Source organism: Anser anser (assembly GCF_964211835.1).
Source record: "Anser anser genome assembly, chromosome: Z".
Taxonomy (NCBI): Eukaryota; Metazoa; Chordata; class Aves; order Anseriformes; family Anatidae; genus Anser; species Anser anser.
Genome location: NC_139723.1, coordinates 65,788,079 through 65,812,541, shown reverse-complemented (window position 1 = coordinate 65,812,541; position 24,463 = coordinate 65,788,079). Strand labels below are relative to the sequence as shown.

Here is a 24,463-nt window from a genome sequence, read left to right as displayed (position 1 = left end):
GCATTGCTGGCTCACATTCAGCTTGGTGTCCACCAGGACCGCCAGGTCCCTTCCTGCAGAGCTGCTTTCCGGCTGGGTAGCCCCCAGCCTGTCCTGGTGCCTGGGGTTCCGCCCCCCCCCCCCCCCCCCAGGCGCAAGATTCTGCGCTTCTTGTTGATTTTCATGAGATTCTTGTCAGCCTGCTTCTCCACCCCTTCAACGTTCCCCTTGATGGCAGCACGACCCTCTGGTGCATCTGCTACTGAACTCACTTTTGTGTCTGGGTTCTCTCCCATGCTGCCCTACATGATTTACAGCAACTCTGTGTAAAAGTTCACGAATTTACTTTGTTGTTGTTCCTTATTTAGTTTAAAACTTCCTCTTTCCTTTGGTGCCTATTAAAATACGCAGAGGCTGCTGATGAGCTGACAGGCAGCAATACACGACTGCTTGCTGGCGGTTGTGTGTCCTCTGATCGTCCTGGCCCCAGCCCCTGGCTGTGAGCTGGGCCAGGGCTTGTTCCTTGGCCCTGAAGAGCCCCAAGCACGGCGAGCACCGCGCTGCGCACCTGAAGCAGCAGCCTGACGCGTCAGCGAGTACCTGTACTCCCCCCTTTACGGACAGGGACCGCTTCCCCCCAACACACACACACACACACTCAAATCTTCCAATTTTTACTGAAACGTTCCAGCTCACTTCGCCCACCGCCTCGGTCACACCCTGCCGCCGGGGCCGACCCCACCCCGGCTCCCCCTCTGCCAGTCAGGAGCCGAGAGGCCGTGCCACCCTCAGGCCTCGGCGCGGCGCGGGCCGCCCCGGCCGCCGCCCGCCGCCTTCCTCCCCGGCCCCCCGCGGCAGGGACAGGGCAAGGCAGCTGCCGAGGGGAACCGGCCGGCCGCAGGGCGACTTCCACGGCGGGCAGGGCCGCCGGGGAGGGGGCCGATCTCGGCTCTCGCCGAGCGCTTTCCGCTGCCGTTTGTCTCCCGTCTCTTCCCGTTCGCAGGAGCAGCTGCCGCTGCGCAACCCCTTCCCCGCCTCCTCCTCCTCCTCGCAGCCTCCCTCGCACGGCGCGGCCCCGGTAAGCGGCGCGTCGGGGGCGCGGGCCGCGGGGCCGACACCTGCCCGCGGGGCGGCGGGGCGGGGGGCGCTGCGAGCAGCGGGGAGCCCCGGCTTCTCCTCGCAGTGAATTTAGCGGCGCTGCCGCCGCCTGTCAGCACCAGAATCGCCCGGAGGGCGGCCTGGAGGCGGCCGGTGTCCCGCTGCCCTGCGGCCGGTGCCCTGCGGTCCGTGCCCCGCTGCCCTGCGGCAGGGCCTGGGCCGGGCCACGGGTGGCGGCCGGCGGCTTGTGGCCGGGTGCTAGCCTCGCACTGGGACGCCCGCATGGTGTGCGTGTTTGTTTGGTCCTCGGTTTTGTGCAGAGGCTGGTGTTTGTGCGTGCAAAAGCAGAGAGCAGTCGTGAGACAGCCTGTGGGATCGCATGAGAGAAAAAGCGTACGCGCTGATCCCTGGCTTCCCGTTGACCTGTTTTGTCTGTTCCTTGTCAAAGCGATTTAAGCACTCCGCGTTATCTTGCTGTATTTTCTACACCCATCCATTTTGCCAGCATGCAGTAGGATTTGTTAGCAATTAAGTAACACCTTGCAAGTAACACGTTCTTTCCCATTTTTACATTAACTGCTTTCTAATTTATGTGGGCTACCCTTGCTGCAAGAGGGAGTCTCGTCACCCTGTCTCGTCAACCAGTGGACCATGTTATGGGAGCTGATCCCACAACAATAGCTGAACTGGTAAAACAGTTCACTATCCAGCAGGAGCCGACACAGGAGCAGCCTGGATGACACTAAACCCGCCGTGCTGCTTTGCTTCTCTGGCAGCCTGGAGACAGTTCCTTAAACATTGTTTTCTTTCTCCCTGCATAACAGTTACTTCATTGAGAAATGCTTCTTAAGTGTCCTTTTAGACGTGTCTCCTCAAAACTGAAAAACTTCAGACATTGGAAGTTTGCAGTTAGTTTTCACGTGTGCCTGAATGCCTTCCAGGATAGTTTCCTTGTTTAGCAAAGTGTCCGTTCCTGCCTTCTTGGGAGCAGGAACTTCTGGTTCTGGGCACTTGTTGGCCTGGACAGCTCATCTGGCTTGTCTTCGCCACCCTACCTCAAAGCTGGCATGCATCTACTGTTTTTTACAGTGCTCCCTGTAACTAATGCTCAAGTTTCTGTGCCCTAATTCCTTGCTGCAACCTAATTATTATTGTCATCCTTGTGGCTGTGGCATCCTGAAGGGGTCATAGATGACTTTTGAAGAAAAAAGCATCAAAAAACATGTGTTCTGCTCTACCCGTTCTTTTAGTTTTATGTTTTTGAGAGGCAAGTGAAGCTAGTTGCAGGGAAATCCTTGAACAGGATTTCAACAGAAATATATTTTTATGTTTAGTCATTCACTTTGCACATTTGAAAAATGTGGGGGAGGGGCTTCATGTTTTTCAGCAATCTTTTTCGTTATAAATGGTCAGAGCTTAATACATTGTTTCTTAACACAATCCAAATTGTATAGATATAGATATCAAAGGGGACTTCCTACTTATGAGAAGATGCCAAAAGGGAAAGCATCCCATTCAAGAAATGATAAGTAAACAGGAAGCAGATCAGCTCTGTGCCATTTCTTTGATTGCTGTCTTCCACTTGATCCTTCACCTCATTTTTAGTGTTTTCTTTGCAAATAGTCCCACTAGCTTTCAGTGTTGTTGCTCATAAGTTTTCCAGATGGAGTGAGAGAAAGGAAAAAATGTGATTATTGTTTCTTCTTCCCTTAACATATTGATGAGCATGTATGAATCTGAAAATCTTGGAGATCTTATGCAGAGATTGCATGTGAAATTTACTTGCGATTGGAATAGTTATTTAATCTTACAGTATTTCCTGTCCTTATAAATGTAAGAAACAACATTTTAAAAAAGATCTAGTGAGTTTTGTATTATTTTCAACCCTAAAAAAGCGTTCTCTTCTTTTTACCCTCATGGAAATTTTTATCATCTGAATGATCAATTCAGGGCTAGTACTACTTCATTTTGTGTTCTGCAGCCAGATTTGAAAACTGCTGTGCAAGAATAGCTGACCCATTTGAAAGAGTTCACCGAATAGCTGAATAGTAGTGACAGAGATCAAGAAATCATGATCTGTGAGGAGAAAGTAAAAGAATTAAATTTATTTAGCCCAAAGACAAGCTTGAAGAGAAGCTGATATGTGAGTGCTCAAAGTTTTAAAATGTTGCTGCACAGAAGAAAAGGAGACATTTTGTCCTCTGCATTCACAGCAAATAAGAGAAAGAGTAAGATTTAAATTGCACAAAAAATCAGGTTAGATGTAAGGGGAAAGGCTGTAATGACAGGAGATAACAAGGTAATGAAATGGTTTGGGAAGGCTGAGAAATCTCCATCAAAAGTCTGTAAGGGAAGGTTAGACAGACATTTCTCAAGAAAGAGGACTGAGTGCCTGACTTGGGAAGGAACCCTCTGCTCTTGGCTTTTCTGGGACTGAGTCACAGGAAGAAAAGTTTGAAGGATGTAAAAGAAGCCACAGAGGAGAGTAGGCTTTTTTACACTCGTATATGTCTGCATGCTATTTTGGAGGAAAACATGAGCTTGCACAAGGCAACTGATCTGAAAGCAGTACAGCCACAACAAACATGGCCCTGTGCCAAGCTGAAAAGGCCTGCTGAGAGTGACACTATCTAGTCTCTGCATGCCTGCCTCTCAAAATGGAATCTTTGGCCTTTATGTCGGCATTTTTGCTGAAAGACGACGCAAAGTGAGAACCATATGCCTTTTCACAGTTCTAAATGCAAACTGCGAGAGATGAAAATTTGCTAAAATACATCCAGAACACTATGGTTAAACTGCATTTGAATAATAAAAACACTTCACAATTCTTTGTGTGTGTGCTTTCATTTGAGTTCCAGTTTAAGTTATATGCAAATCAAAAGAGGAATGAACACTCATGTAAAAAATCAGAAATGTCTCATTTGCTGTTTTCTAACATGGTGCTTGTAGAAAGCTCTGTAATGTGTTAATGTACAATTATAGCATTTCTTCTGCCCTCAGTAAGACCTGCAAAAGGGCACATACATGCAGAATTTTAATAGACCAACAGGAACTTTCATTTTTAAATTCTGCTAGGCCAGAAGAATACCTACGCCTACTGTAATATTGTATTAAAAAGTATTTGCACTTTAAGGATATTTTTTTTCATATAGTTCACTGTCAGCATTTTTGGTCATACAAAATGCAACCTGTGGTATGCAGATTGTTGTATCTATAATACATTATACATTCATTTATCTTACTAAAGTGTATTTTTAAATAAAAGCCTTATGCAGAACTAAGAAAATACTTTTAAAATGTTTATCAAAAAAACAAAGGAGCTTTCATTTAGCAGTGTAACAGTGATTGCTTGCTAGATAATGTTCAGGAAAGGGAGATGTTTACATCACTTCAGATATCTTCAACCAGGAAGCATCACTAGCCTCAAATGAAGCAGCTGCTGAACAGATAGCAAAGCAGGGCTTTTTGTTTGTTTGTTTTTTCTAGAACAGTTATGATAAGGAGAACAGGCTATATAGAGAGACTTAAATATATACCATTTGAGTACACAGGATATATGGTATACAAGGTGGATGTCACTAACTGCAGTATCTTTAGAGGCATATGGGGATACGGCTGTACCTGAAATGCCTATTTGAGCAAGCCTTAGGCAAAAAGTCTGTCTGGCCTTCCTTGTTGGTCTTAGATCTGAGGTTCCCACTGAGCTGTTACAAGAATAAATGAATTTTAGAAGCATGTTATGAAATTGCCAAGAATAAATTAATTACAACAGCTTTACAGGTGTGGGAGTGATACACACTCATAACTGGTAATCACTCCTTCAATAACCTGTGAAGTCTAATGCTGTATTTATCACTGTAAAGTGATGCACACTACCTGTAAAATCTTTCAGAGCCTAAATTTGTCTTTTTTTTTTCTTTTTTTTTAATGTTACTCACTTTCACAGTGTTTCACAGAGCAAGGTTAATAAAAAGTTGAGATTCCGAATCATCAAATTTCTGAATCATCAAATTTTTGTCATGAACAAGACAGGCTTCTAGCATAAATTCTGCCTTTTCTGCAAGTGTCTCTTCCATGATCTTTTGCTTGGCCATCTTAACTTACATTAACTACATATGTTTATTTATCTGGAAAGGAAGAAAAATGGAATCTTGATAAAATTTCATCTTAATTTATTTTGACGTTGCGAGAAAAGGCTTAATGATTGCCCTCGTTTCACTTTCTAAGCTTAGTGTGGATCTGGTTACAAAAAGTTGTGTGTACATTGAGCTAAGAGTCTACTGAATGCACGTGATGTTTTAGCTCTTCCTTGTCAAACCATACCGTCTAGACTGTCTACATAGTTTGAAAAAGTAGGATATCCCATGAGAGAAGAACTCAGATATAAATGAGAAACAATGAATAACCAATGTGTGCGTTCATTTCCTAGTCTTCCATTCAGAAAACAAGGCAGGAGAAGGCAAGACAGAAATGGGGAAGAGCACAGATTTTTGTGTATAAGCCACATAGCTGTACAGGCATCTGGTGTTGATGACCTCAGTGAAAAATATACTAAAATGAAATTGTTGAAAGAACTTCTAAACCAGATGTTTGGACTATAGAAGAATAGAGATTCTTTCAATACTGGTTTGAGTTTTATGCTACTGCCTCCTTGTTAGTAAGGACGGTGCAATTTAGCACTGTGAGTTGGCATACCCATCCAGTTGAGCGTGTATATGTAAAGCTATTTTTAGCTTTTTTCCATGTAGCTAGCACAAGAGGGTGGAACAGAAAGAAGTATTTAGAAAAGAGGGGGACATTTGGAGAAAGCATGGCAAAAGAGAAGGCTTTGGAAAAAGGTTAGAGTAGACCAAAGAAACATTGAAACATAGCAAGGCACAAAGAAAGAAAAATACTCATCTTGCCCTTCTTAATTTAAGTCTTAATTTGAATCTGTTTTACAAGAAGGTTGATTCTGGTCTTTGAAAAGCTCTGTTACAGCTGTAGCACTGATTCTCCCACCTCCCTGTAGCAAGCCTCCTGGGACATACTGAGTAAACAACCTTTGTTTTTATGTCAGCATTCACTTTTGTTATGTGACATCGCATAAATGTGTATGTGTGTGTATTAAATGTGTGGGATAACAATGACTTGTTTCTATGGACATAGGCTGGGAAGTAGTATGGTGTGGAAGAGGCAATATTAAATGGGAAGGCTGAAGTTCTCATCTATTGTGTAAACACTGAGGAAGTTGGTTTATTTTCTAGGCTTTTTTTTTTTTCAGTTTCCCTTGCAGCCTGAAAACAAAAACGGATGTTTCTCTTTGCTAGCTAAAGTGTTTAGATGGTGTGCTGTACATGATCAGAGAATGCTTATAAACAGAGTATTGGTCTCGTCCATCGTGAAGAGATGACTGATAGACTTTGAGGTTGCAAGACGAAACCATACGTAATTTTAACAGGTGACTGAATTGTACATTTTTGTGGTCTTTTCAAATAGACAAACAGAGCTGAAGAATCAGAAGTGGAAATGAATAGCAAAGAGACTGACGTGCTACGTTGCTGGAGATGTAGAAAATACATAGCAAATTCTAACTGCCTTGCAAAATGTCATGGAAAAGAACCATCCGATGTAAGTATAATGTCTGTTGTTGTTGTTGGTTGGTTTTTGTTTTTTTTTTTTTCCTTTTTTTTTCCAGTGCCATTGGTTTTAAATAAAGGAGAACTATTAGATTTGCCTTCACTTAATTTTTCCTGTGGATAAATTAAAATGTATGTCATTAAAATATAGAGAAGAATGTAAGCAGTAATGCTACTGAAGCCAAGTAAGAAACAATCACCTTTACGTTCTGCAACATGAAGGCTGGTATTCATGATACATTTGTCTACTAGCTCCTGTAATATGTATAGTGTTACCTACCTCAGATACTCTTGCTACTTATTTTAAAAAAATGGGGGATAGTCTTTGCACATAAATCACTCAGATTTGCCTGCCATGAAGGGGGATGCCCTGCCAGGTTAAAATAGGACTTAGTGACTCACACCATTATCATTAAAATAAAGAGAAAAATGATCGTACAGAATAATATTTATTTTAAAGTTAAAAGCTCCATTTTCTTAAAATGTAGTGCCCCTACTTATTATGTAACTCTCTTACAATACAAAAGTAAAGCTTTTACATGGTTTTATAAAATTTCTGAAGCAAAAGTTTATTAGTAATATTATTCCTTTTCAATAAATAATGCAATCAAAGTCAGCAATATTTGGACCTAACAAATACTTAAACACTACCTGAAAACTTAAGTATCTGAAACTGCAGATGTTTCTTGACAAGAATAACTTTATTTAAACTAAAATCTTTTCACTTTTAATGCATTTAATTTTTTTGTTTGAACTTGTACTTAAATAGTATAATTGCTAAGTGCCTTATTACTGGAGTTACTCCCTTTGTAAAATGAAAGCCCACTTTCAAAAATACTTCAGTTCCAATACATCACTGTTCTTACAGAGATCATACATGTCAGTGGATGTCATGCCTGCATGTGAGAAGGTACCTGCTAGAGGGTAGGCAAAGACTGACCTGTTGCATACATACTAGAAACCTCCACTTTTCTGTACAGGCTATGGGGACACATTGTCATTAAAATAACTCACATAATATGCTCTTGTCTTCCTCACATTGCAAAGTACACAAATTATATTTTCAATTTCAGTTCATGTTGCATTTTTTTTCACCTTCTATTTCCTTTTGTAGAAGGGGATATCTTTGGGAAATCAAGTCTAGTGTAGATTTCCTAAACCATCATAGCTCTGCAGACACATTCAGTTGGTTCCAAGGGGTTGTGTGGCACACTATCAAAGTAGTAAGACACACCTGTCAAGCAGAGCTGTACATTCAGTACCAACATGCATATGCTGTTGTAGGTCCAAGGTGACTCAGTTGTCACTGCTCTATGCTGTCCTGTATTTCAGGATCTATGGTTAACATGGGTGGAGCCAGGTACCCATAATAACAGATGTGATCTCAGTGTCCTAACCTATATATACTGTTAGAAAGAAGATGAATCCCTTCCTATTTTTTAACATTTTTTAATGATTAAATTTCTAATAGTGCACTCCCTTTGTTTACAGAGCTTGAGATTCCGGAATATTTTTCATGCTTAATGCTTTTGTTTGTTTTATGCATGATTTAATTTTTGTTTGTTTGTTTGTTTGTTTTTTACTGGGGAGGATTTTCAATCCTTTCATGGAAGAATGTGGTTGAACGTTCAGTTGCTAGCAGAGGGCCATCTTCCGTGTGCACAGGACTGAAAGCACTCTTTAATTATGTAGATAGCAGATAAAAAATGTAACTTAGTGCTGCTTTCTAAGGCAGTGGGTGGCAAGAATGTACTCAGATGAGAAGAGTAATGTTTTTAGTATATTTTTTTCACTGTTGGATTTTTTACTTGCAATGAAAGATGTAGCTGGACTATGAGTAAAAGAAGGTTCTTAGAAGAAACCTAAAAGACAAATGTTGAAGTTATGAATGCACTATCAAAAATTTATATCAGAATTATATCTAATTTGGAGTACAGGCAGTCTCCATAGACCGGAGGAAGATGTGGCATGAGTATGATAAATGAATCTATTTGTATATTTTAAGTTCTTCTGTCATTAAGTGGAAAATTTTTGAAAGTTTCTGTCTTCTGTATATAGCCCCCCTTTCAATTTTCATAATAATAAATTTTTTCCTACCGTGAGTTCCATAACATAGGAGTCAGTGTTTGTTTTTTGTTTTTTGATGTTCATCACTTTTTACAACTGAATTTAAGACTTTGACACTCAACAGAGTTTTCTTGGGTTGTAGCCATCCTTATAAATTTACTGACATTCTAAACTATATTAAAAGGTTTTAATTACACTTGTATCACTCCTGTGCTAAAGGGAAGTTAGATATTTTTATTTATTTTAGTATCAGTTACTGAAATGCTATGCTAATCTTAATTAACAACTTTTTCAGATTTATTTTGTCTTCATTTGGTCACACAATTGCAGTTAAAATTGAAAAAATCCTAAAAGTCCCTGGTTTCTCAGATTGTTTTTCTAACAAACATTTTAGAAAATGAATTTAAAACTATTCATGGAATAGTTATCCAGTACTGACCACAGTCTTCATATAAACTAGAACTTAAATTTTTACTGTCTTTACTGGAAAATTGAGCAAGGTGATAGTGCTTGTGAAATCAGTTTCCTAATATACTTGAAGATCAGCCATTGCATATTTTCTGTTCTTGCAAACAAAACAAAAACACCTCCAAACGCCTCCATCTCCACAGTGGAGTCTGTCCAATGTCTTTAGATCCAGAAATAGAGTATTATTGACAGCAGCTACCTGATTTTTGGCTTAAAGAATGCACCAACAGCATTGAGATTTACCATTTATTAATAAAAATATTTACTGAATTTGGGAGACTGATTTCTAGATATGTTCAAACAACAGAAGTTTACATGAATGTTGAATATCAATACAATATTTCTTTTTTTAATAGACATCACAACCTTCAGCTGCTGCTCAGGAGTCTTGCAATGTATGGCATGTGAACTTAGAAGCCATTCCAGAGTGGGTGAAATGCGTCATTGAGAAGGTAGATTTTTTTTCCTTACATCTTCATCATTCAAGCAAATGTGAAATTAGTAAGGCAAACAAATTTCAAGGGTACCTTTCTGACATAGTCCATATATATTACAGAGACCTTGTAATTGAGAGAATTTTTGTCAGTAGGTTTTATTATTACCATTCATAGAATCTTTATCCCCTTTTGATGTTTTTTAAACGTGTGTTCAAAACCTAGAATTGATAAATTCTGTTCCTGCCCATTTATAGATGAATGTATATACATTTGTCCAAATGACTGTTAAGGGCAACACTGCATATCTTGACAATACTTAAAATTACATGAATTACCTAGGCTTTGGGTTTTGGTTTGTCTTGAGTATTGTATCTTGCAGTATTAATACATACATTGACACTAACAGTAAAGAAAATGCTTCTCTATAAGACTGGAGTGAAGGTTTATTAGAGTTCAGTTGCTAGAATACAATGTGATGTCTTTCTTTTACATGTCATGATATGGGTGGCACTGTATGTAAAGTAGGGCCTGAATGTACAGAGGTTGCAGATGGCAATGAAACAGTTGAAAGCCTCTAGGTAAGGAATAGGGGGCAAACAAATAAAGTGGATGCTGTTGTGGCAGTCTGCTGTTGGCCACTTATCCAAGATGATGACACTGATGAATTATTCTTTAAGGAACTGAGAGATACCTGTAGATCAGCTGCCCTTGTCCTTATGGGTGACTTGCCAGACATGAATGGGGAACACCATACAGCTGATACAAACAGGTCCAGGAGATTCCTAAAATACCTTAATGATAACTTCTTGGTACAGATACTAAAGGAGGTGACTAGAAAAGTTGCTTTCCTGGATTTGTTGATTGTGAACAGGGAGTGTCTCATGGGTGAAGTGGCAGTTGGTGGCAATCTTGACCATAGCAACCACAAAGTAGTCAAGTTTAAAATCTTTGGTAATCGTGCCACCAAAAGTGCCATCAAAGCTTCAACCCTGGATATGGAGAGAGTAGAATTCAGGCTGCTCAGGTAACTCATTATTAAGGTCCCCTGGGAACCTGCTTTTGAAAGCATTGGGCTCCCTCAGTACTGGTCACATGTTAAGTACTACCTTGTAAGAGCACAGGAACAGGCAATTCTGAAATGTCGGAAGTCAGGCAGGCAGGGCAGAAGGTTGCCTTGTCTGAGCAGGGATCTTCTTCTAGAGCTTAGGCAGAAAAAGAAAGTGTGTGGCCACTGGAAGTAAGGTCAGGTGACATGGGAGGACTACAGAGATGCTGTTTACCATTATAGGGAGAAAATTCATGCAGCCAAAGCTTGGAGATGAAGCTGGGCAGTACTATGGGGGACAATAAAAAGGTCTTTTTAAAATATGTTAACAGCAAAAGAAGGACCAGAGATAACATTGATTCATTTCTTGATGGGAACAGTCACCTCATAAATAGGGACTTAGACAAAGCAGAGATGTTTATTTCTGTTTACATGTGTTGATAGTGATAGGACAAGGGGGAATGATTTTAAATTAAGACGGGAGATTTAGGTTAGATATTAGGAGAAAGTTTTTCACTCAGAGGGCGGTGAGGCACTGGCACAGGTTGCCCAGAGAAGCTGTGGATGCCCCATCCCTGGAGGTGTTCAAGGCCAGGCTGGGTGCGGCTCTGGGCAGCCTGGTCTGGTGGTTGGCAAACCTGCCTATGGCAGGGGGGTTGGAGTTAGATGATCTTTAAGGTCCTTTTCAACCCAGACCATTCTATGATTCTATGATTTAGTGCCTTCCTTGCCTCTGTCTTCAACACCAGTGGTGGGCTTTGGGACCCCCAGAGCCCTGAGTTAGAGGACTATGACTGTTCTAACAATAACCTCCCAGCCAGCCCCAAACTTGTGCAGGATTTGGTGCTCCAGCTGGGTGCATATAAGTGTATGGGGCTTCGTGGGACTCCTCCCAAGGTACTCAGAGAGCTGACAGATGTCATTGTGAGACCTCTCTCACAATGGTCTCAGGAGTCTGGAGAGGTCCCAGTCAAATGAAACCTGGCAAACATTCCAATTTTCAAGAAGGATAAGAAAGAAGACCCTGGCCTGTCAGTCTTACTTCAGTGCCTGGTGAAATTGTGGATAAGATTATTCTGGGAGTTACTGAAAATCACCTGAAAGACAGTGCAGTCGTTGGTAACAGTCAGAATGGGTTTATGAGCAGAAAGACCTGCTAAACAAACTTAATTTCCTTTTATTACAAGGTCACCCTGCTAGTTGACCAAGGGAAGCCAGTTAATGTAATCTTTTAGCATTTCAGCAAAACTTTCTATAATGTCTTTCACAGCATCCTTCTGGACAAAATGTCCAGCATACAGCTAGACAAATTCATAATACGATGGGTGAACAATTGGCTGAGGGTCCCAGTAACATCAGGCTGGTGGCCAATCATTAGACGGGTTCTGCAGGCCTCCATTTTAGAGCCAATTCTCTTCAGCATTTTCATAAATGACTTGGATGCAGAACTTGAAAGCATACAAAGTAAGTTTTCAGCCAACACTAAATTGGAAAGAGCTGTTGACTCCCTCAAGGGTAGAGAGGCATTGCAGAGAGATTTTGACAAATTAAAGAGTTGGGCAATCATCAATAATATGAAGTTTAACAAGAGCGAGTGCTTGATTCTGCATCTGGGATGGGTCAACACTGGATGTGCATACAGACTGGGGGTCGAGGCGCTGGAGAACAACCTCGTGGGAAGGGATCTGAGCGTTCTGGTTGATGGCAAGTTGAACATGAGTCAGCAGTGAGTCCTGGCAGCCAAAAGGGCCAACTGTACCCTGGGGTGCATCAGGCACGGCACTGCTAGCTGGTGGAGGGAAGGGATTGTCCTGCTCCGCTCTACACTGGTGCAGACTCACCTCGAGTACTGCGTGCAGTTTTAGGTGCCAGAATATAAGAAGGACATAAAACTATTAGTTTCCAGAGGAGGGCTACAAAGATGGTGAAGGGTCTGGAGGAAAAGACATCTGAGTAGCAACCGAGGTCCCTTAATTTCTTCAGCCCAGAGCAGAGCAGGCTGAGGGGAGGCCTCATGGCGGCCTGCAGCTCCCTCACGAGGGGAGCGGAGGGGCAGGCGCTGAGCTCTGCTCTCTGGGGACAGCGACAGGACCCGAGGGAACGGCATGGAGCTGGGACAGGGGAGGGTCAGGCTGGGGGTTAGGGAAAGGTTCTGCACCCAGAGGGTGGTCGGGCACTGGGACAGGCTCCCCAGGGCAGTGGTCACGGCACTAAGTTGCTGGAGTTCCACAAGCATTTAGACAATGCTTTCAGGCACGTGGTCTGATTTTGGCTTGTTCCTGTGTGGAGCCAGGAGCTGGAATCAATGATCCTTATGGGTCCCTTCCAACTCAGGATATTCTATGATTCAATGATGATTTTGGCACGTGGCTAGAAAATAGTTGCTTTCTTGCAGATTCAAACATCTGATGACAAGCTAGTGTCCCTGCTTTTGAGTTTTAACTGCCCATTTTAAACTACAAAGCATCTCACAACTTTCCTGTTGAAATTATTGCTTCTGTTGAGTATATACTTTGTTTTAGGGCTAGAAGTTAATGTTGTGGCATGGATATAGTAAGCAGCAACAGTGGTTAATGTTTGCCTTACAGATTTCCTCTGATTAGTGTTTGATTTTGAGAAGCAAATGCTCTTTGCATTGCTTTCTAACTAGGCTTCGGTGTCTAAGTTTTACTATATACTGTATACAAAAGAATATGAATATATGTATATGTATATATATGTACCTTAGATTTGCTGTGAAGTGGCCAAAATGGTCAGCCAGTTGGAACTGATCTTTGTGGGTCTGTTTCAACTGTTCTGTTCTGTTCTATTCTGTTCTATTCTATACTGCAAATAACTTCTGATCTAAACAAATCCACTCTGAAAATGACAACACAAAGAAAAAAAATATGACTGTAAAACTAAACATTCAAAAATTAAGAAAATTTTTTTCATCTTCCTTCAGAGTTTTGCTGTATATTTTATTTTGCTAAACATTAATTAAGCCCTTCTGAAAAATAATGATCTCATGGAGACTACAATAGTGTATGACAGAATAGTGTATCGGTTGCAGAAATACTAATCTTTGAGGAGAAAATAGGGGTGATGAGTTATTTTCCTGCTTTACAGAATTGCAGAATCTTGAATGCCTGATCATGAATACACAGTTTTTATAGTAGTTTGTTATATTATTTCAGTACAATTGGAGTTAATGTTGATATTAGTATATCTCTTTTCACCTTTAGCTGTAAATGCCCAGCCTTATGCATTTGAAAGCCTAAAAGGTCAAGTTGGAAACCTGCAAGATAAAAAACCTGTAGACAGTGACTGCTAAGAAAAGGCTTAGCATATTTCTCAAGATTGGAGAAGACCAATGCTCCTCTGGTGGCCGAGGCAGAGAGTACAATACTCTTTGAAAGCCTTCAGTGTCATAATGTTTATTTCATCCTTTTGTGTCCTGGAAGTCTTGTCTCATTCACTTCTGACTTCTCTGGAAAGATGCTGCAGATTTACGGATAAATGTGTGGCATTTTTAAGCAATTTTGGCTTGTCCCCAGATCCTCCTGGGCTTTGAATAATTTTGTGATCATGTGTTATTTTCTCCTGTATGACTCCTGAATCAAAGGCTAAAACATTTTACATAAGCACAAAGTCTATTTGCAGTCTGTAACAGCCCACTGCTTCCCAGCCAGTTCTTTTTTGCCATCTGTCCCTGTTCTTAACCAATCTCATTGGTTTTCATGCACAAATTAGTGTATAGTGAATCTTCAATAATTATAAATACCTAGCTAGCTCTGTTAGTGACCTTTATTGACTTGCATTCTCTTTTCCCCATTACTCATCACTTGGTTTAGCTTCTTTAGCTAACCCTTCCTAGTTTTTCCTCTTTATGCACACCATCATTAAATTTGTGTACCCTCAGCTTCTTTTCAGATCTTGCCGATTTTCCCGCTGCCACCGCCTCCACTAGTAGGCTGTTACTTCTTATCCTGAGTCAGTGCTTCCACACTCCCTTGCCAAGCTCATACTAAATCAATCCCAGACTTCCTTGTACTGCAGCTCATCTCCTGGTCTCTCTGCACATAGGGTGTAGCATTGTCCTTTTTCTTCCCTACAAACTTGTGCTTTCCCATTTTTGCCAGAATCACAGAACGTCTGAGGTTGGAAGGAACCTCAGGGTCCTTCTGGTCCAACCCTCCTGCTGAAGCAGGGTCACCCAGAGCAGGTTGCCCAGGACAATGTCCAGGCAGCTTTTGAAGATCTCCAAGGAAGGAGACTGCAACATCTCTGGGCAACCTGTGCCAGTACTCCATCACCTGCGCAGTAAAGAAGTGCTTCCTGATGTTCAGGAGGAACCTTTTGTGTTCCAGTTTACCAGACTGTTAGCCTTCTTCCCCAACCTTTGTGGATATTTTTTCCTCCCCCTTTGGCAATCTAGGTTACTATTCCATAGTGGCTGAGTGCCTGCAAGACTCACTAAAGACACTAAGTGCTTATTCCTGAATTTTAGTGCCTAGTCCATAACATCTGAGAAACAGAGTGTGGGAGATTTAGAGTAAACCTCTGTGCCAGCTTAATATTTCTTAGGGAATGGCATAGACACAAATTTGTCAGCCTTATAAACTAAGACTGTGTGTGTTGAAGGAGTTTTCAGGGATTTTAGTGTTTGGGGCATATGTAAACAGATTTCTTTTTCTCTAAGTTAATAACATGTCCGGATTTAAACAGATTCTCATAAGTGCCATGAGAGGCACATCTTTGATACTTTGTGAAATTTTGAGTTTTTAACCCACAACACACACGTAAGCTTCTTATAGAAGTGTTTCCAGAACTTTTTGTAGTATTGCATGTGGAATATAACCTTTCATCCACACCAGCATTTTTCTGAAACTGCAAAAGTGGTTTTACTGAAACTTTCCAGAGCATTCACTCAGACAAGCATCAGTCATAGAATCATTTTCCCAAACTACCTTGCAAAGACATTTGCAATTGAAAGCAATGCTAGAAACGTTGGATAGCTTCTGTATTCATGCCTTAACCCCACATTGGGCACACTAGTGAGTAATGTGTGACTGGAGTTTATAATGTTGTTTTTCCTATGGGCTGTGATCATGAGAACACTAGCATGACTTTAATCCTCAAAAAAGTTTCTGCTGAACAGATTAATATATTTAGTAAAAACACTAATAGTTGTGCAAGTATGTAGGAGCTTGTAGTTGTCTGATATGTATTTTATTTTCAAAGAGTGACTTTAGGATTGATATGAGATTCGTAAAAATGCAGATAATGTAAATAAGTGTGTCCCTAATAATACAGTATTGAAGATTTGTGATGGCATTTGCACACAGATTATGTTGTAATACTACATAAATCAAAATGCCAGTCCCATTTCAAGCCTTTTGTGGGTAAGCAAAGTAAAAGCTATATTCTCTTTGTGAGAAATCTCCTTCCACTGTACTTAGTATGCAAGAAATGTATTAGCACTCAGAAAACTCAGCTGAGAAACAATGCTTGCCAGTTCCAGATTAACATGGTAAATTGATTTCACTATTTTAAAGGATCTAATGTTTTCGCTGGCATTGCAGCATTATTCTATCTGTGGACAAATAATTAAAATACTTTAAAGCCTCTACATTTTGAAATGTGTATTAGTTCTAGATTTCTTAGATTTAGGATAGTTATCACTTACAAATAATTTTCACTTCATCTAGCAGAGTTTTCACTGGAACATTTTCTATGGTGGATTTTCTTTTTGCTGTGCAGTCTCTTTTCTTGTGTTTGAAAAACAAAAAACAAACCCTTTTATTAAAGGAGAAAAGTAAATCTGGTAATGATTTCTTAATCATTGATTTATAATGAATGTGTTGGATGTCAGTTTGTTTTCTTTTTTTTTTAATAGGCACAGTGGACAATTGGAAAACTGCATTGTCCGTTTTGTGAGGCCCGTTTAGGGGGCTTTAACTTTGTCTGCAACACAAAGTGTTCCTGTGGACAGTTAGTAAACATACATTTCTGCAAAAGTCGAACTGACTATCAGCCAGCTTTCTCTCTTAAATTGGCAAAATCATCAGGAAAACACTTACCTCTCTGCAAAATTAAGTCTGGTTTTAGCACAGATAACCACCAAGAAGTGGTAACAGCAACTTCGGAAATCAAACCACAAAGGCTTTCATACATGGCCAGAAATAATAATACTGAAAGATTAACAGAAGCACTTTATCTCGAAGCAAGGTCTCCCAGATTGGAGATGAAAAGTAAAAAACTTCCCTTAAAGGCATTAAATCAAAAAGGAAATCTTTCTGCTTCCTGTCTTCTGAATGATGCATGCACTCTAAAACCTTTCCACAGAAGATCACATAGTTGGGATTTAAATGTCAGCAAGAGACTTGCTTTGTCACCTTCATTTGAAACTTCCAGTACAGGAACTATTTACCATATGAAATGGTCAAATGGACAAAATGAAAATCCACCTGTTTACACACAAAGTGGCTTGCAGTTAGAGACCAACAGTAGTGCTTTTCAGGAACAATATAGGTCAAATGCTGACAAACTGCAAAAGAGGATTCGAGATACTTCCTTTACCACATTGGTACATAGAGGCACAGAGAGTGAATGTGATTTTGAAGCTGCTGGACAATCTTCTGGGAGTGCCATTGCTGACAGGTCACCTTTTGTGATGAACATTTCTTCATCTGCAAGTGCTGTAGAAGAGGAACAATACATTGCACTTGTTGGTCTTGTGCAGCCTACAAATACTTCCATCAACCAAAATCTGAGTAAGAGAGAAAGAAACAAGTTGAAAAGCTTAAGGAGAAAACAAAGGAGGCGAGAACAGTGGCTACAGAAGCAAGTAGGTGTTTAAAGTGAATTGTGCTACTTTTTTTTTGTTTCGCCTGCTTTTATAATTTTTAGTTTTTGATGCTGTCTCGTAAGGTATTGCAACTTCTTCCTGCATGTAATTTTTCTAATTCAACCCAATCTTTTTTTTTTTTTTTTTTTGCTGTATTAAAATCAGATCTTCGTAGATATACATAACTCATTTCTGTTGACCTTTTTGTTGTGATGTAACAACAAATCTGAAATGGAAGGTAAAATTTAATCAATGTGATTAAAGGAGGCCTAAATATACAAATCTTTTAAATCAGAAACAGTAGCATTTCAGAACTTCTTAGCTATTAAGTAATGAGATTTGGGGTTATCTTTGCATTAAAAAAATATATATTTTTTTAAAGATGTTTGCATTTACTATTTATTGTAAAACAAATTTTTTTCTTTGAGTAAAGAACTGATTGTTGCTGTTTACTATAGCTTTAGTAGCTAAATACTCTGTCTACTAATCTAGAAAAAAAACTTACATATTTTTATAAAGCTTTTATACAGCTCAATTATACAGCTATGTTTTCCCTCTTCATTCCATTAAAGAAGAACAGAATTAAACAAAATTGAAGACTATAGATGGTCATGCAAATTTGGAAGGGTGAGGGGGGCAGAGACTGGGAGTATATCTTTACATGAATAACAGTTATAGTTTGCTCAGAAATTAATTAGAAAGGTTGATGATATGTATACCTTTAAAAGAAAATTCCTCCTCATACAATTCCTGCTATAAAATACGGTGTGGCTAGAGAGAGCAAACATACTAACTCTCACCAGAGAAGTAATATCTAATCCAGAAATCATTCCCACTTTAGGAAGGTATGTCGTTGTGAAGTGCAGTGACATGCAAAGCTACAGAAAGCCTTATTTCACAGATACATATTTTTTTATGTGGTTGTTTTGCATTTGGTATCAGTAAAGTTTAATTTGATATTTATGCTTTATTCAGAAATCCCAATCTTGTTTTAACAGACTATGCTTAGCTTAGGTATTAAACCGTTTTTGTTGGTTTTCATTTAATAAATAGGATACCAATGGTTCATGTATGAATCTTGCATTAGTCTGTTGTACATAAATGGTTTTCACCCTTAATATTCCACTGACCTCCTACAGTTCCAGTATGCTCAGACCTTGAGTGGCTGTGGGCTCTTTCCTACATACTGCCAGTAGAACCTTTAGAATATAGTACGGAATAAAGGCAGAGCACTGAATTCAGGATCGAGAGATAGTTACCTGAAGGCTGTCTCTCTTAATTAAATTTAAGAACCAACTTGAGAATGTGCTGCATCTGGGGACATATCATAAGACTTTTTAGTATACCGGACATTTTTTTATTTTGTTGTCTTTGGGAAGGTTTTTTGTTTAATTTAAAGAGAGGTTTTAATTGGCCTTGTCATATTTGGAGATCTGATTTTGTAAAATACCTCACTGATACTGAGAATAAAGAACCTTTCCAAGACGTGGATGTCTTAATATTGAATGCCTATTTTCTACTAAGTTTAAAGATTATTAGATGTCAGCATCCCTAAAATGGCTTTAAAAATTCCAGGTCTATATTATTTTTCTTGAATGAAATAAGGATGCAAAAGCCTGGCTTATATGAGCATTTGCACAGTCATGTCATATGCAGTCTCTCCAGATGCTACTTTCAAGAGTAAAATGTTGTACAAATTTTCCTAATTTGTGGTAGCTGAAGAAAGAAAAACTATACTTTCAAATGTTCTTCTTGTTAAACAATGCCTTACCTATTCCGCTACATCAATTTGCTATATCAAACTTTAAAAATGAATACAGTTGTTAAATCTGGTATGTCTAATCAGCAAGCATACAATTTACACATTCAGAATATGTTTAAGAGGTATGTGAAATAAATAATCAGCTTTAAATAGTAGTTTTGAGGGGTAGTTATTTCAGTTTGTTTTCCCTGAAGGGCATTGATTTCTTTACTTGTGCTGAAAGTCTATGACCTTGGCATGGAATATTAAAAAGAGCGTAAAAACCCATACTTTTCAGACTGTCTGTCAGCATGTGTGGCTAATGCAGTTGCACTTCCCATCACTGTAAATATCTTCCCACAAGAATGTGGACCACAAAATCACATTCCCTCTACAGTCCGACAGTGTCACAGGACGTGATGCTACTTTGCCAAAGACTACTTGCTGCTTTTCCAGTGTAGGTATCCGCCCTTCTCTTGCAAGTTCCTTTTGTCTCCATTTTTCTTTGGCTCTCAGAAACCCTTCTTTGAAAATACATACATATTATTATAGTGCAGCCTAGAATGGGAAGATGAGCTATGGGACTCATTGTAACTATGATTTCCAACATACTTATTATCTGTGTTAAAGTAATCAGACAGTAAAACCTCACCAAAAAAAAAAAAAAGAAGCTTAAAGGTCTGATTGGATGAAGTGAAAGAGTTTTGATAAATGACACTGGGGAGTGTTTTATTTAAGTGCTCTTTCAAGAGGCAGTTCAACACAGCAAAATCGTGATGTGGAGTAAATCTCTTCTAAGCTCTCTCTGTTAAAGGTACTGTATAACTTATTTTTATCTTTAATTAAAGCCTTTCTGAAGAGCAGTTTGAGAGACCTTTTCAGACTTTGGACTTGTTTTGCAAATGCAAAGCCCAGTTTATTTTGTAGCATGATAACTATCTGTCAAGTTGTTCTTCCGTCTTTAAGTAAACTAAAATATGAATGCTGTGTCATGGCAGAATGCGCACTGTAGTGAAGCTGAAGTATATAAGCCTCAAATTGTAAATAGGAACAGTTCTTTGAGCTCCTTACCTGCATTTGCCCTTGCACTTACGCTGTCTCTGTGGAGTAGGTGCAGGACTGAGATGAGATACCCTGCTAACAGCAGAGGGACCCAAGCTTCCTCTGACTGCTCTGTAAGAGAAAGCTCTTAAAGCCTGGAGAGGATACCTATGTTTTGTGTGCATGTATGTGTGCATGCTTGTGTTCGTGGGGGATTTTTAGCTGTCTGGTATATTGGTAGGGTATAATAATAAGTACTTAGGTCTAGGAATTGCCAGTGTTAATAAGCATTTTTGTAATTGCTGCTATAGCTAAGAAGATTTACATTACAAACTCTCTTTTGTGTACATCTTGTTACATTTGCATTGTTTATTAGGGTCTAAAGCTCATATGAATTTTCTGAAACATGAAAGGCAGAAATATAATTTGTTGTTCCTCCTGTTTTATTTTGTTTCTGTTCACAATCATTTTACATAGAGGAAGTCTATGTAGCTAGCTTCAAAACTGCGGTATCCTCTTGGAAATCATCCTGATTGTTGTGGATTCACCCCAGCAGGCAGTTGAGTACCACACAGCAGCTTTCTCACTCTTCCCAGGTGGAATGGGGGAGAGAATTAGAAAGGTAAAAGTGCAGGAACTCATGCGTTGAGATACAGACAGCTTCGTAGGTAAGCCACACATGCAGACGAAGCAAAACAGGTGTTCAGCCCCTTCGAGGAAAGCAGGGCTCATCACAAGTAACAGTTTATTGGGAAGACAAACACCATCACAAACATCATCAAATGTCCCTCCCTTTCGCCTTCTTTACCCCAGTTGTTATTGCTGATCACAGCACCACATGGTGTAGGACACCCCTCTGGCCATCCTGGGCCAGCTGTCCTGGCTGTGTCCCCTTCCAGCTCCTGGGGCACCCCCAGCCTCCTCGCTGGCAGGGCAGCATGAGGAGCTGAATCGTCCTGAGCTCTGTGCAAGCACGGCTTTGCAACAGCTAAAACATCAGTGTGTTATCACCACTATTTTCATCAAAAATCCAAAACACAGCATTGTGTGAACCTCTGCGAAGATGATAACTCTGTCCCAGCCAAAACCATGACACTGATCCATCCAAAAAACATACTACTGGGCATCCCAACTGCATCATGTGTCTCTTTCCCAAGGTCTCTGCTATCTTACCAGGCTTGTATTTCTTTACACTACATTAAATTACAGTTGCAAATATCACATTTTCTATGGAATAACTGCTTGTTATGGCTGTGATTACACTGTACAAAGATAACAAAAAAAATAAAAAAGATAGCAAAGGTAAAGAAACATATTGGCTGCAGATACCTGGTCAGATAGAGAAACTGCTAAACCAAGTCAAGAAAAGTTCAGGCAGAGCAAGCCTCAGCCCTGAGGCCTTGCAGGTTAAGTACAAAGCTGACGGTCTGTTTCTAGCAGTGACAACACTGTGTTACAGGGCTACGTGGTTTTAAGCATGAGGCAGTATCTTTATTTAGCTAGGAAATTTTAGACCTGAGTAGCTTCTGAGCCAAAGCTTGTCTATCTTTGCTTTTGATTTGGTTGTAACTCTTATCTGGTGATTTTTGTAATTAGGAGTTTAATTCTGTCACAGATTATAAACCAGAGTAACAAGGAGGTACTGACAATGTTGGATTCATGCCAAAATCTGTAACTTCCCTTCTTTAAATTGCAGTTGTGCTCTCTGTGTAAAATTACTCATGGAGCTACTGGACAAACAGAACACATGAAGGTTGTCTCAGTGTATCAGTATGTATTCTATTTTTTTATGATTATCTTGAAGCTAGAATCTATAGAGTAGAATTTAATGTAGGTACACTGTTTTACTGAAGGCCAAAGTAGTCAGCTGTGTTGTATTTTCCTTCCTTTAAGTGAAATACATATGATTAATCTGTTTGTCTATAAGATACTTTCAGAATATACAATTGCTGCAGAGTAACCTCAGCATAGCAGAAATCATAGATTCATAGAATCATTTCGTTTGGAAAAGACCAGTAAGATCACCTAGTCTGACCTTTAACCTAGCACTGCCAAGTCCACAGTTGAGCTGCTTTGTGTTAAATGCTCATTTGGGGGGGGGGGGGGGGGTATCTGCTGCTTATTTTAGTTTTTCTAGAAGCCCACAGACAACTTGGATAATAACAATTCATGAGACTTGCTTTCCCTTGACTAAAAATGACAATGACTCTTTCATGGAAGTAAGTCATAGTGGTGTGCAGCTAGGTGCATGCCATAATTCCAGTGTGGATCTTTATTACACAGAGTGAAAAGCAGACTAAATTGTGCAGTTAAGTAGGATGACTCATGGCAGATAAAAATCAAAGTTCAACAGTGGTATGAACAAGAATATAGGAGTACATTCATATTTATGAGATTTACTGTGGATTACCAGAAGGACCACATCACGTGCACAGTAAGGAGAGAGTTCAAGATTAGTTTTTATATTGGAAAAGAATGAATTGTTATACAATTTTGTGCCCTAGACCTGTAATCCTTCACTTCTAAAAATTGTTCTGCTAATGACTTGCTGAGTATGCATTTGAGTCAGTTTTGTATTTCTAATTGGTTTTCATGTTACTAAACTCTCTGAATACATATAAATGGAGGCAAATTAAATAGAGGCTTATATTTTTAAGTAGAAATTTTAAGTAGAGAGCACAGCTTGAGTCTAGAAATGCAGAAATATTTTTTTTCAGGAAAGAAGTTCCTCACATCTGGGAATATTAAATGTCCATACAGTTGGGTTTTTGTATGTTTGTTTGTTTGTTTTTTCTTATTATTTGTTTGCTTGTTTTTAAAAGATCTAATCCTTCATGCTATATAGTGGTCAAGGTATCGATGAATTTTTCTCATTCAAAACCCCTCTTCAATTTTATGCTATCAAGCATCCAAGTGGGTTGTTTGCTTGCTTGTTTGTTTTGTTCTTGTTGTTGTTGTTTTTCTCATATCTCCATTTGGAAGAAAATAATGCTATCTGGTTTTTTTTTCTACAGTTTTTCAACTATTTTAGGTAAAACTGTAGGCATGCACCAAGAAGTCACTCTAAGCATCACAAAGATATCACGCAAGTAGAATAGGGCAGAAAAGATTTAATACAACCTCACCATTTCTGAAATTGATAAGCTCTCAGTGATTTTATTAAGAAATAGAAGAATTAAAGTAAAAAATAGTGAAATTAATTGTTATATATAGTACTCAAGAGATGTTTTTTTGGTAACTGCATTTCAGAAATAAATGTAAGGAAAGATGGCATCTACGGTTATAGTTGAAGAAGTTTCTAAATTTAGTTTTTTTTAATTTAGTTTTCTAAATTTTGAATGTTTCACCTTCCCTTTGATCATTAGGAGTTTAGATATATTGTTTCTAAAGACTGGATTACTGGAGAATCAACAATACAACATTTAGATACAGTGGGCATGAAAAGCAGAAACATTCTGATTTAGTAATGATCTCACATTTTTGAAAATACTATTGGACAGAAAGAAACAAATTCATCCTCATTAAGGAAGGCTTCCTCCCCATAATCTTTAAAAAGAAATCCAGCAGTTTGACAGAGGATTAATCAAATCTTAATCTTTTGTAGCTCAAAATGTTGAAAAATTGTAAGTAAATTTATTTTCATAATTTGTATATCTTATTTTCTTCTACATACAGGGTGAGGAGAGCTTGCAATACTTTTACTAACCAATTTTGTAGGTGTGGAAATTCAAATAAGTATTTGACATTATGAACACTTAGAGAAATAAACCATTTGATTCTTCGCCCAACTTTTGAAAGCCATTTTGGGTTTTGATCGTGATTTAGACTTTTTGCTATGGTGCAGTGCTAATATAGATTCTGAAGCAAATTGCAAATAATTAGCAAATTTTGCATTAAAATATGATCTTAGCTAAGAGAGAGTATGAAGAAGTAACTGGTGAAGAATGATGATTTTCTAATTTAACCTCTTCCATAAATGTAAAATTTCTAATTCATCATTTGGTGAAAGCTGTATAGAAGATGAAAAAATATTTTTTTTAAATAAATAAAAAACAATTCTGTGTACTTTTTTTAAAATGTAAAATTAGAAGTAGATCCGAGTAGATCTAATTTAGAATATGTCAACTTCCATTTGCAGAT

At 39.2% G+C, this 24,463-nt stretch overlaps 1 protein-coding gene across 5 annotated transcripts in view; it reads left to right on the top strand.

Moving 5' to 3' along the window:
- Positions 1 to 467: 467 nt before the first annotated feature.
- The window catches only part of RNF180 (ring finger protein 180), an 88,278-nt gene continuing 64,282 nt past the window's right edge, over positions 468 to 24,463 (top strand). For 3 of the 5 annotated variants that reach the window (XR_014576943.1, XM_083818297.1, XM_083818298.1), the window contains exons 1-5: positions 468 to 1,057; positions 6,556 to 6,687; positions 9,587 to 9,682; positions 16,591 to 17,541; positions 22,020 to 22,093. Coding sequence is in view for 4 of the 5 variants with exons in the window: in XM_083818297.1 (XP_083674423.1) it covers positions 6,586 to 6,687; positions 9,587 to 9,682; positions 16,591 to 17,541; positions 22,020 to 22,093 (1,223 nt within the window). In the remaining variant the exon portion in view is untranslated. The remainder of the gene's footprint in view (positions 1,058 to 6,555; positions 6,688 to 9,586; positions 9,683 to 16,590; positions 17,542 to 22,019; positions 22,094 to 24,463) is intronic. The other 2 variants (XM_083818296.1, XM_083818295.1) reach the window with 1 other exon arrangement.